The sequence below is a fragment of the Carassius carassius genome, chromosome 43 (assembly GCF_963082965.1).
Source record: "Carassius carassius chromosome 43, fCarCar2.1, whole genome shotgun sequence".
Classification (NCBI taxonomy): domain Eukaryota; kingdom Metazoa; phylum Chordata; class Actinopteri; order Cypriniformes; family Cyprinidae; genus Carassius; species Carassius carassius.
Genome location: NC_081797.1, coordinates 1,230,001 through 1,242,853, shown reverse-complemented (window position 1 = coordinate 1,242,853; position 12,853 = coordinate 1,230,001). Strand labels below are relative to the sequence as shown.

Below are 12,853 nucleotides of genomic sequence, written 5' to 3'. Positions count from 1 at the left end.
CTCTGTATTCCTCTCTCTATCTCCCTCTCTCTTTCTCTCCCTCTGTGTGTGTGTGTGTCTATCTCTCTTTCTCTGTATCCCTCTCTCTATCTCCCTCTCTCTTTCTCTCCCTCTGTGTGTGTGTGTGTGTGTCTCTCTTTCTCTGTATCCCTCTCTCTATCTCCCTCTTTCTTTCTCTCCCTCTGTGTGTGTGTGTCTCTCTCTCTTTCTCTGTATCCCTCTCTCTATCTCTCTCTCTCTTTCTCTCCCCCTGTGTGTGTGTGTGTCTCTCTCTCTTTCTCTGTATCCCTCTCTCTATCTCCCTCTCTCTTTCTCTCCCTCTGTGTGTGTGTGTGTGTGTATTTCTCTTTTTCTCTTTTTTAGAGGTTTGGATTGATATTAAAATGTACATTAATTTTAAATAATTTTAATAAAATGTTTTATTATTTATTTTTTTATAATTATTATTATATTTTTATAGCCACTATTGTTATATATTTATTTCAAATATTAATTTATTAATTTATTTATTTATTTTACGTAAAATCAACAATATTGGGATGTTTTCATAAAGTGTATGAAGAGAGCAGAGTCTATTTACAGCACCATGAATCATTTAGCAATTATTAATTTGGTCTTTGTTATGAAATGACATGAGGCTCCATCGGATTCTGTTATTTTAGTATTATAAATTTCTGTTGTTTGATATAGATTATAGATTTTGAATTAGATTGTTTTTTTTTTATTTTTTTTTTTAATGTTTTTAATATTTTCAGTTTTCACTATTTTTTAAATATGAAATAAAATTGACTATTGTCCACAAAGGGTACATTTGTGATGGCATTTCAACAAAACCTTATATATTAGAAATTAAGACAATAGGCAGCTTCAAAATCCTCAGTGCTCATCTTACTGGACCTTTCTGCTGCTTTTGACACTGTTAATCACCAGATTCTCCTGTCCACCCTCAGAAAGATGGGCATCTCTGGAACAGCACTCCTGTGGGTTAAGTCCTACCTCTCTGACAGATCCTTCAGTGTGTCTTGGAGGGGTGATGTTTCAAAGTCACACCACCTTGCTACTGGGGTTCCTCAAGGCTCAGTACTTGGACCACTTCTCTTCTCAATCTACATGACATCATTAGGATCTGTCATTCAGAAGCATGGCTTTTCTTATCACTGCTACGCTGATGACACCCAACTCTACCTCTCACTCCAACCAGATGACCCGACGGTAGCTGCTCGCATTTCAGCCTGTCTGAGTGACATCTCTAGCTGGATGAATGACCATCACCTTCAGCTTAACCTTACGAAGACAGAACTCCTGGTGATTCCAGTTAACCCATTGCTTCATCACAACTTCTCTATACAGCTGGGCTCATCAACCATTACTCCTTCGAGGACAGCTAGAAACCTAGGAGTTGTGATGGATCATCAGTTAAGCTTCACAGACCACATTGCTACAACTACCTGCAGGTTTGCCTTATACAACATTAGGAAGATTAGACCCTTCCTGTCAGAGCAAGCCACCCAACTTCTTGTCCAAGCTCTTGTTCTCTCCAGACTGGACTATTGTAATGCTCTCCTGGCTCTTCCTGCATGTATTGTCAAGCCTCTGCAATTGATCCAGAATGCAGCAGCGAGGGTTGTCTTCAATGAGCCAAAGAAAGCTCACGTTACTCCGCTCCTCATCAGGTTACACTGGCTACCAGTAGCTGCTCGCATCAAATTCAAGGTACTGATGCTAGCCTACAAGACGACCACTGGCACGGCACCAACTTACCTAAACTCATTGGTTAAATCTTATGTGCCCTCCAGAAGTTTGCACTCTGCAAGTGATCGACGCCTTGTGGTACCATCCCAAAGAAGTTCAAAATCACTCTCACGGACCTTTTCCTGGACTGTCCCCAGCTGGTGGAATGACCTCCCAATCTCAATTCGTACAGCTGAGTCTTTACTCATTTTCAAGAAACAGCTAAAGACTCATCTTTTTCGCCTGCACTTAACCAACTAACACTAGCACTTTTCCTTTTCTTGTCTTTTAATAAAAAAAAAAAAAAAAAAAAACCTACCTATGCGTTCTATACTAGACTAATTGAGACTTGTCATGGCACTTGTATACTGTTGTTGTTCTCTTGTTGACCTGACTGCTTCTATTGTTCTCATTTGTAAGTCGCTTTGGATAAAAGCGTCTGCTAAATGATTAAATGTAAATGTAAATGTAAATGTAGGCAAACACATTATGCACATCAACCACTAACACGTATTAATATTAGTATTATATCGCAAAAGACATTTAATATGGAAAAAAAGTATTGATCTGACTGTACAGAAACTTGAAATGAATTGATCTGAAACTCTATTGTCTTCTGTAGAGCTGCTTTACAGCTAAAATTTATTTTGTTTCATTATTGACTAATTATGCAACAATAAAACACATTATTTCATTGCAGGCATATATTAATGCTCAACCCTTGAACTTCTGCTAATTGTAAAAATAATAATAATAATAAAAAGGCGACAGAAAACTCTGTAAACCCATAAAACCCTCAGTTTTAATGTTTTATAGGAAGAGATTTTATGCATCGCAATTGAAGAATATGAAGAAAATATTAAAATAGCAAAATAAAAATATATAGTTAGCCTATATAATTAAATGTGTAAGATTTGGATCCTTACACACAAAATATAAGAGAGAATGTAGATTTTACGTCAGGATGTTTGATGTCCGCGCATGCGCAGCGCGGAGGGCGGGGCGATGCGTCAGAGGCACGTGACGTCATCGCAGCTCCGCTTCCTTCTTCCGGGATCGAGAGTCTCCCAACATCCTTCGACGAGTGAAATAATGTCTCACCAGACGGGTATTCAGGGTAAGAGAAATATTCTTATGATTTATACATCAGGATCTGTGTGATGAGATTGAGCGTGTGGCGCGAATCCCGCATAGTAATGCATTTAGAAAATAAATGAAGAAGTGATTCAAGCGCGTCTGTCGGCAGAGATTCACTCCCTCAGACTGAGGTTTATGATTAATATCATGATTAATATCATCATCAGGATTGATCGCATCAGAGTTTTGTAATGTTTTAGAGTTGTGTTTCACAATCACGAGCGCGGGCAACGCCTTCAGCGCGCGCCGCTCGCGTTCCACACGCATCCCATAATAATCCCACAACACCAGCACACTGTCACATCTCTGAACACAGATCTGACACTTATGTTCAGATATCTATATCTATATATGTCATATCTCTAGTGGAGCTGTTGTAATGAATGGCTCTACATGTAGAGAACGACATCATATAACGTCATCTTATTTTGTTATTTTTTATATTAATTTAGAAATGACAAAAATGGACAACACAATTCCTTTGAAAGACTGAAATAACACTGATTCCATTATTATTGTTATTATTTTAAGCAGTTTATATAAAATTGTAGTCAGTCAGCGCATCAGAAAACACACACTTTAGTTTATATATTAATATACGAGATATTTAATTCACACTAGATAATGACACTTAGAACATAAATCTAAATATTAACTTCCTGTTTTCTCAGTTTCTGAATGTGGTCATCAAAATAATAATAACGCTCTTCATAATGTGTTTTAATAAGAGAAGATAATGAGGTGTGTGATGTTGTGTGTGTGTGTGTGTGTGTGGTCAGAAACACAGTAAGCAGTCTTTAGACCTCTATTAGTCTGATTATGATCAGTGTCTGATGACTGTCTGATTCTTGTAGTTGACGTCTGTTGGTTTGTCTTCTAGCTGCTGACGAGGTGAAGGATGTTTTTGGCAACGCCAGGAACGGAGAGTACCGACTCCTGAAGATCGTGATCGAGAACGGTAAAACACATCAGGGCCTGTATTCACAAAACATCGTGAAGCTAAAAGTAGCTCTAACTCGCAGATTTAGGAGAAAATCAGTGTGTATCAGTCCTAGATTTAGGCCTCTTAAAAGAGTATTTCACTAAGCGTGTGCATGTCTCATTATCAGCTCTGATTATTATACTCTCTTCATTTGCATATTCACTGTAAATATTTACAAAATATATGTGTGCATTTATATATACTTAATAAATAAACAGTAAACAGAACTATAATGTCAACAGAAACTTTTATTTGGGATGTGATTAATCGTTTGACTTCACTAATTACTCTTGTAAGAGGCTGACAGTCTGCTGAACGTGTACTTGTTTATTTAGTGACTGCATTTGAAAATCTTTATTTGAATATGACAACATAATATTACACTCTATAGTATTCTATGAATAAATCTCTGACTGATACTATCAGCCAATCACTGTGTGCATAGTTAATAAGCATGCTGACATCATCCATAGCATAGGACCATAGGTTAACCCCGCCCCCTTCTCTCTATTCCCCAGTAAAGTTCGTCTCAGCAGCTTTGTGAATAGGTTTGAACTCTTCTGTAATAACGTCGACTGCTCTCTAGGAGAACTCTTAGGGGTGAGATCAGATGTTTTGCTGTGCGTGACACACTGAGTGAGTGACTGGGCTGGATGTGGTTTCAGAGGAGCTGGTTTTAGGCCTCACCAAAGCGGCCGCTCGCAGCTGGGAGGAAGACTATGATGCTCTTCTGCTTCCTGTGCTGGATAAAGAGCTGCCCTGTTATATCCTGTACCGCCTGGACTCCACCAACAGCCTGGGACACGAGTGGATCTTCATTGCCTGGTCACCGGACCACTCGCCTGTGAGACACACCCGCCAGACACTGACACACACTCACAGTCCTGGAAACACTTCTGTGGTTTAGTTAGTGCTATTCAACATGCTTCATGTTTCAAAGACATATGGCATTATTTTACTTCCACGGGTCTTTAGGTGGTTTCAGTCACAGCTGAACATTCTGATCATTCTCAAACATGTTCAGACGTGTTCGTTAAACACTCGTGTGTGTGTGTGTGTGTGTGTGTGTGTGTTGAGGGGGGAAACACTGATCTAGGACCTGTCTCACTCGTTTACACACTGATCCTTTCAGTTCTTCTGGAAACAGCTGAACTGATCTGTTAGACTTCTGTTAGGACACAATGTTTAGTACTTTTATTTATTATTATTACTGTAATGAAAGAAAATAATTTCATATATAAATATTACTAAATAAAATATATTTATAAAACAATATGTAAAATATAATTTATAAATATTTTTTATAAATATAATTCATAAATATTTATAAATGTTATGATTTATAACATAAACAATTAATTAATAAATGATTGATAAATAATTACTAAAAATTAAAATGCTTAATTAAAATAATTTTATAAATAATAATATTACTAATAATGATATATGACATTTTATGGAATTAAATATGTTTAAAGAATAAATATATATATGTGTGTGTGTGTGTGTGTGTGTGTGTGTGTGTGTGTATTACAATAATATAAAAAAAAAAAAAATATTACTCATACAATATATTTTAGGATTTATAAATAAAAACTAATAATTAAATTATTGTTAAATAATTACAGACCAAAAGAATATGTATAATAACATTATAATTATTATTATTTGAAAATTTCTTAGAAATGTAAGAAATATTAATAAATATATATTTATAAAATAATATATTAATCATATATGTAAAATAATATTTAGAAAATATATTTTAGTATTCATAATTCATAATAATGATTACATTATTGATGGATAAATAATTAACACCTCAATTGATATATGTATTATTAATAACAATATTGAAGTAAAATATTGGTCTTTGACCACAATGTCATCTGAAGACACTGTTAGGACATTAGACGATGCAAAGAGCGTAAAGACACTTTCCACACATTTTTGGTCATTTAAAGAGGTCTGACTTTGTTCTTTTTATCTTTTCATAAATTTTCATTCATTTAGCAGACGCTTTTATCCAAATGAGGAACACAACAAACAACTGTTTTGATTCTTCTCAGTCGATTGTAGTTGTGTGTGATGCTGGTGCTCTATTGAGTGTGTTTGTGCTTGAGCTGCTGTTCATGTCAAGCTCTTTCTGACAGGTGCGCCACAAAATGCTGTACGCCGCCACCAGAGCCACGCTCAAGAAGGAGTTCGGCCTCGGACACATTAAAGATGAGATGTTCGGGACCGTGAAGGTGCGCTCTGTTCACTGCCTGCTTTAAAATGAAGCAGTTTAGTTTAAAAGTACCAGTAAAAAGCATTGGGTCCATAACTTGGTTTAATGTTTTTGAGTCACTTCTGCTTATTGAAGCTGCATTTATTTGTTGTAAAATGTAATATAATATAACACTGTGAAACATCTGTTTTCTGTGTGAATCTCTGTTAAAGTGTTGTTTATTTCTGTGATGTGCAGCTGTATTTTCAGCATCATCTCTCTCTCTATACACACACACACACACACACACACAGATAGATCACACACACTTAAGGTTTTAGGACGATCTCAGTGTAACTGTGTTTGTCTGTGGCAGGATGATGTTTCTCTGAGTGGATATAAGAAACACGTCATGGCTCAGTCAGCTCCTGTGCCCCTGACGGCCGCTGAGGAGGAGCTACGACAGATCAAACTCAGTGAGGTACACACACTCACTCACACACACACACACACACACACACACACAGAGACACGCACACACACACACACACACACACACACACACAGAGACACGCACACACACACATACACACACAGATACGCACACGCACTCACACACGCACACACACACAGATACGCACACGCACTCACACACAGACACACTCACACACACACACACACACACACAGAGATACGCACACGCACTCACACACACACACACACACAGAGGCACTCACACACAGAGACACGCACACACAGATACGCACACGCACTCACACACAGACACACACACACACAGAGATACGCACACGCACTCACACACACACACACAGAGGCACTCACACACAGAGACACACACACACACACACAGACACAAACACACAAACACACATACACACAGACACTTACAGACACTTACAGACACACACACACACACACACACACACACACACACACACACACACACACACACAGACAGACACAAACACACACACCCAAAACTTACAGACACACACACACACACTTACAGACACACACACACACTCAGTAGTTAATTTTGGTAATTTCTTTTTTTATAGCATTTATCCAAGATATTGTTCTTTTGTAACATTTTAAATGTATAATTTACCATAAGATCACATTTTTATAATAGTTTCTGTAGTAGCTGCTGTACTGTGGTGTAACATTTAGCATAAGGGTCATATAAAAAAGCATTTATTTGAAATAGAAATTTAAATTTACAAATCTTGTTTGTAACATAATTGTCATTGACCATAAAATGTCTTATTTGTGGTAGTAATTACTGTAGTAAAATATCTGAGGGTCTTTTAAAAAGCATGTGTTGTCAGTGAGTGAGCTGATCATGTGATCTTGAGTGGCCATCATAGGCTCAAACTCACGACCATATAAGGACGTGCAGTGTGAGGCTCCTGCACGCCCCATCCCTAAAACCAGCCAATCAGAGAGCAGTACACTGCAAACAGGAAGTAGAAGTTTCATTTTCCTTAAAAAGCCCCATCTGTAGGTCAGAGATAAGAGCCGACAGCACTGAATAAATGACAGAGAGATCTGAGAGTAACGACGACGCCTGAAAATAAATCCGTGAGGGGAAGCGAAAGATACAGACTAAATTAACCGATGGTGATTTATAACTGCATTCCTGTGTTTATCATCCAGAGAATGCGTGAACTAATCAAATGTGCCTTAAATGCACTGTTAGTGGCTTTAAGTGACTCTGGAGCACAAAAGCAGTCTCTGGGGTTTATTTGTAGCAATAGACAACAATACATTGTATGGGTCAAAATTTTCAATTTTTAATTTATGCCAAAAATCATTAGGATCATGTTCCATGAAGATATTTTGTACATTTCCTATGGTTAATATATCAAAGCTTAATTTTTAAATAGCAATGTGCATCGCTAAGAACTTCATTTGAACAACTTTAAAGATGATTTTCTCAATATTTAGACAATTATTTTTTGCTTCCTCAGATTCCAGATTTTCAAACAGTTGTATCTCAGACAAATATTGTCCTCCTAACAAACCAGACATCAATGTAGAGATGATTTATGATGCATTAATCTCAATACAAAAAATAGAATGTTTTGTGTTCAAGGGTCGCAATATGACCAATCCAATGCACAAAATAATAAATGTTATTAATCTGTGTGTGCACAGGTTCAAACAGACATTCACGTGAACACTACGAAGCAAACTCTTCAGGGTTTGGCGTTCCCTCTGGACGGAGAGGCCTTCACTGCGCTACAAGAGTTCAAGGACAAAAAACTCAACTACGTTCAGCTGGTGAGAGAAGCACACGTCCCACGATGCAGTGCTCAAACGACAATCAAGAGCTGTTGCTTGATATCTCTTGTTTTATTTCCAAAGAGCATCAATTTTGAGAAGGAGCTGATCATGCTGTCGAACACGGACGCCACGGAGGTGAAGGATCTGCCCAAGAGGATCCCCAAAGACACGGCGCGCTATCACTTCTTCCGCTACAAACACTCGCACGAGGGCGACTTCCTGGAGTCTGCAGGTACAGACGGCACTAACAACAACAATAATAAACTATACAAATAAAAATCACTAAAGCTTTTAAAATGAAAACAGAATCATATTACAATCAAATCTCAAGACATTGTAAATATGAATATATGTGAGTGCTAAGATCACACTGGTGTGGTTTCAGTGTTTATTTATTCGATGCCGGGATACAGCTGTGGGATCCGTGAGCGCATGCTGTACTCCAGCTGTAAGAATCCACTGCTGGAGATGGTGGAGAACAAACTGCAGATGGAGGTGGAGAAGAAGGTCAGTTGGGTTTGGCTCCTGATTAGAGGAATGTTCTGGGCTAAAGAAGTTCATATCCACACACAGTACATTAGCACGTCATCATGAGTCATGTTCAGTGTGTGAAACTAAAAAAGATTCACAGGATTTCTGTCATACTTTGAAAACAAACTTTATTATAAATTAAAGTATTAATGACAAATTTAATACAAATACTATATTATTTTAAAATTTAAGTTTCTAGTTTTATTTTTAATTTGGACATGTTATTTAATATATTATACTAATTTACAAATTTTATTTCTAAATAGTAAATTTTTATCATTTTAAATCTAAATTATTCCTTATCTTTACATTCCTGTCATATGAATTCTAATTTATATTTTTCTTTCCAATTTCCAATTTTCTGTCATTTTAAGTTTAAATTTTGTTTCCATTATTATTAGATTTTTTTTTTCATCTTTTCATAATTTTAATTCTGACGTGCTGCTAAATTCTTTCATAGCCTGCATCTTACATAGTGTGTCAGTGTCTCACATGGTGGTGAAAATGATCTTTTTATTTTAGTTAAATAAATTCACTGTTTTAATTCAATAATGTTTTTTAGTAGGTATGTGCCGATCAGGTTTTCTTGCCCTCGAGTCCGAGTCATTTGATTTTCAGTATCTGCCGATACCGAGTCCCGATCCGATACTTCTATAATACATTAAAAAAGAATAAAGAAGAGCGAAAAAACTGATCCAGGATGTTCAATTAATTACATTTTGAAATCTATTCAAATAGAAAACAGCTATTTTAAATAGGCTAGTAAAAATATTTAACAATTTTACTGTTTTGCAAATAAATCAAATAAATGCAGGCTTGGTGAACAGAAGAGACTTCTTTAAACAACATTAACAAGCTGTTCAAAAAACTTCTGACGGGTAGTGGATACTATATGCAAATTATATTTTTCTCTAATTTCTAGCTTTTAATTGGCTTAGAAATCTATAACCGCTGGACGATAACAAATAATAATGATTTTTTTATATACTACAAACACTGTTCATCACATAATAAGGCAGAATAGTTTCTATACTGTAATAAATGCTATGTCAATTAGCACTGCATTGTTTATATACCGTATTTTTCGGACTATAAGTTGCACCTGAGTATAAGTCGCATCAGTCCAAAAATACGTCATGACGAGGAAAAAACATATATAAGTCGCACTGGACTATAAGTCGCATTTATTTAGAGCCAAGAGAACACATTACCGTTTATAGCCACGAGAGGGCGCTCTATGCTGCTCAGTGTAGACTACAGGAGCACTGAGCAGCATAGAGCGCCCTCTTGCGGCTCTAGACGGTAATGTTTTCTCTTGGTTCATTTCTCTTGGTTCATGTCAAATGAATTTTGATAAATAAGTCGCACTTGACTATAAGTCGCAGGACCAGCCAAACTATGAAAAAAAGTGCGACTTATAGTCCGGAAAATACGGTACTTTATTTATTACCTGCTGGAGATGACTTGAAAAACCATATATTGTCGTAATCGTATATAAATGTCATCGCGTTTCCAAAAGTTTCTGTTCTTCTGTGAAAACAACTGTTTTCATACAGCGATAGCTGGATGCTTTTGTCCATATCAGGAGTTTTCTGTTATGACTTTCTGCGCACTAGCGCCCTCTGGCGTCGAGGATGAATGAAACGCACACTGCAGGAGTGTTTAGCGCTCTGTGATGTTCATCTCCCCTTATTCTGGGTCCGAATACAACACCAGATCATGCGCAGGCTATCCTGCCTCTTTTGAGTTTAAATCTATATTTATTCACACCTTTATTATATATATCCGAGTCCTGATCAGGAGGTAACGTCCGATTCCGATCGAGCCTGAAACCACGTGATCGGATCTGGACATCCCTATTTTTTTATTTAATATTTTTAGGGTATTTTATGCTACTTAATTATAGTTGTGTAATATTTTTAATCCATTTATTACTTGATAACCACTTTCTTGAGAAGAGACATTAAACTGTAATAAATATTGGGTGCTTTGGAGCGCTAGAGTTTGGTCTATTTTTAAAGAAGAAACTTGGCAGATTATTGCTAGAGTGAAACAAAGTACAACAACAAAAAAAGTTATAGAAGTTTATTATGATGAAAAATGCACAAAAATATAAACAATATATAAACAAGTTGTCTTCCGAATTTGAAGTTGATATCACAAAACATGAGCTTTCAGTAAAACTTTGTTTGGGTGCAGTAACAAATGTTTCCACTAGAGGAAATAAATTTCTACAATCATTTTTTTTTCAGCACATTTGCGTTTCATGTCCATGATTACCCCCCCCCCCCCCCCCCCCCCACAGCAAGTTCCAAACCCTTCACCGAGTTTGGACCATTCTGATACATAAAAACATAAATTAAAAAAAAAATTCTGATCTTAAATGACATTTGTGGTGTTCAGCTGTAAACCTCAGTGTGTTTTTCCCTTCATATAGAGATCGATAGGAACATTACAAAAGCTGTTGTGTTCAATATAAGCTGTTTTCAGATGTTTTAACGAATAAGTTTTGAGTTCTGAAACTTACAGGATGTTTTTGTAGTACAATGCAGTTTAGGTTTATTTGTATAGCACTTTTCATGATACAAATTGTTGCAAAGCAGCTTTACAGAAAATTTAAGTTTCTATTTTAAAGTTTCTACATTATTAAACATTTAGTAGTAGTATAACGACCTATTATATGTCAAAAGATCAAGGGAATTTTGGTTTCTCAGTTCATGACCCCTTTAAAAAAACATCACAGATTATTGCTGGAGTAAAAAAAAATAAAAGAAAATAAACTAAACTAAAAATAGTTATAAAATGTACGTTTACTTTAATGAAAATGTACAAAAATACTATTTTCAAAGTAGATATAATAAAACATGTTTTACTATAAAAGTGTGAGGAAAAATCAATCTGAACTTCAAGTTTTGAAGTTGATAATGCAAAACATGAGCTTTCAGTAAAATTAGTTTGCGGGCGCAGTACCAAACGTTTCCACTAGATCAAATTCACCTACCATTAATTTAAATTTTTTTTGTGTGACAAATTTTTTCAGTAGCTTTATTTCATGTCCATGATTTTAGTAGTAAGTACCAAAACATTTACTAAGTTCCAAACCATTCCAATGAAATCAGAAATTCTTAATATAAAAAATAAAAATAGTATTTTCTTTACAGACTAAAATGATAGAAGAGAGTCAGAGGGTTAATTTCAGGGCTGTGGTCATAAATCGATGTAAGATCTTCCGAATGCATCACGATTCTCTCTGGAATCGATTCTGAGATTAGTTTTTAACAGCAGATGGCGATCTAATCTAGTTTTTATTTGCACACTCAAATTCTCATGAAGAAGAGTGCTTGTGTGTTTGTCTAAATCCTGTAATTTAACCTCGGCTCATAATGCTTTTATGACTTCAGATTCATGTAAACAGCCCACTGTGAACACCCTTGTAATCTTCTAATTTTATAAACGTATAATAAAAATATAAATTATTTTAGGTTCAAGTGTGTAAGAATTTGTAAGCAAGCAGAGTACAGCTGTTTCTAAAGCATGCATGCGTTCAAAACTAAGCTCGGGAAAGAATCAGCATGCATCCAGAAAGTTTCTGATGCCGAATCTTTTCTTGATTCGCGATGCATAGATTATTTCCCCAGCCCTGTTTATTTTTAGACACAATGTCTGAGCTGAAGTGACATATGTGGTTTAAATCTTAGCGTGTTTTTCCCGCAGTTGGAGATCGATAACGGCGATGAGCTGACCGCTGATTTCCTCTACGATGAGGTTCATCCCAAGCAGCACGCGCACAAGCAGGCGTTCGCCAAACCGCGCGGGCCGACCGGGAGAAAAGGTGAGCGCAGGATCACGCGACGCCCCGGAGACGGCCAGGAAGCTGACGATTAACAGCAGACGAGCGCCAATCCAAGAGACCACGCCATTCATTCCTCACAGAATACGATGCAGAGCTATGCACA

General features: G+C 36.5%; 2 protein-coding genes across 5 annotated transcripts in view; one reads left to right on the top strand and one right to left on the bottom strand.

Annotated features, from left to right (window-relative positions):
* The first annotated feature begins 2,697 nt into the window (after positions 1 to 2,697).
* The window catches only part of twf1a (twinfilin actin-binding protein 1a), a 10,847-nt gene continuing 691 nt past the window's right edge, over positions 2,698 to 12,853 (top strand). Inside the window, exons 1-9 of the mRNA XM_059535857.1 lie at positions 2,698 to 2,848; positions 3,749 to 3,826; positions 4,516 to 4,694; positions 6,004 to 6,099; positions 6,436 to 6,540; positions 8,238 to 8,363; positions 8,448 to 8,598; positions 8,752 to 8,873; positions 12,612 to 12,853. The exon at positions 12,612 to 12,853 is cut by the window's right edge and continues 691 nt beyond it. Coding sequence (XP_059391840.1) covers positions 2,713 to 2,848; positions 3,749 to 3,826; positions 4,516 to 4,694; positions 6,004 to 6,099; positions 6,436 to 6,540; positions 8,238 to 8,363; positions 8,448 to 8,598; positions 8,752 to 8,873; positions 12,612 to 12,782 — 1,164 coding nt within the window. The 5' untranslated portion in view covers positions 2,698 to 2,712 and the 3' untranslated portion in view covers positions 12,783 to 12,853. The remainder of the gene's footprint in view (positions 2,849 to 3,748; positions 3,827 to 4,515; positions 4,695 to 6,003; positions 6,100 to 6,435; positions 6,541 to 8,237; positions 8,364 to 8,447; positions 8,599 to 8,751; positions 8,874 to 12,611) is intronic.
* The window catches only part of irak4 (interleukin-1 receptor-associated kinase 4), a 67,115-nt gene continuing 66,830 nt past the window's right edge, over positions 12,569 to 12,853 (bottom strand). For all 4 annotated transcript variants that reach the window (XM_059535853.1, XM_059535854.1, XM_059535855.1 and 1 more), the window contains exon 11: positions 12,569 to 12,853. This exon is cut by the window's right edge and continues 437 nt beyond it. The gene's annotated coding sequence lies outside the window, so the exon portion shown is untranslated.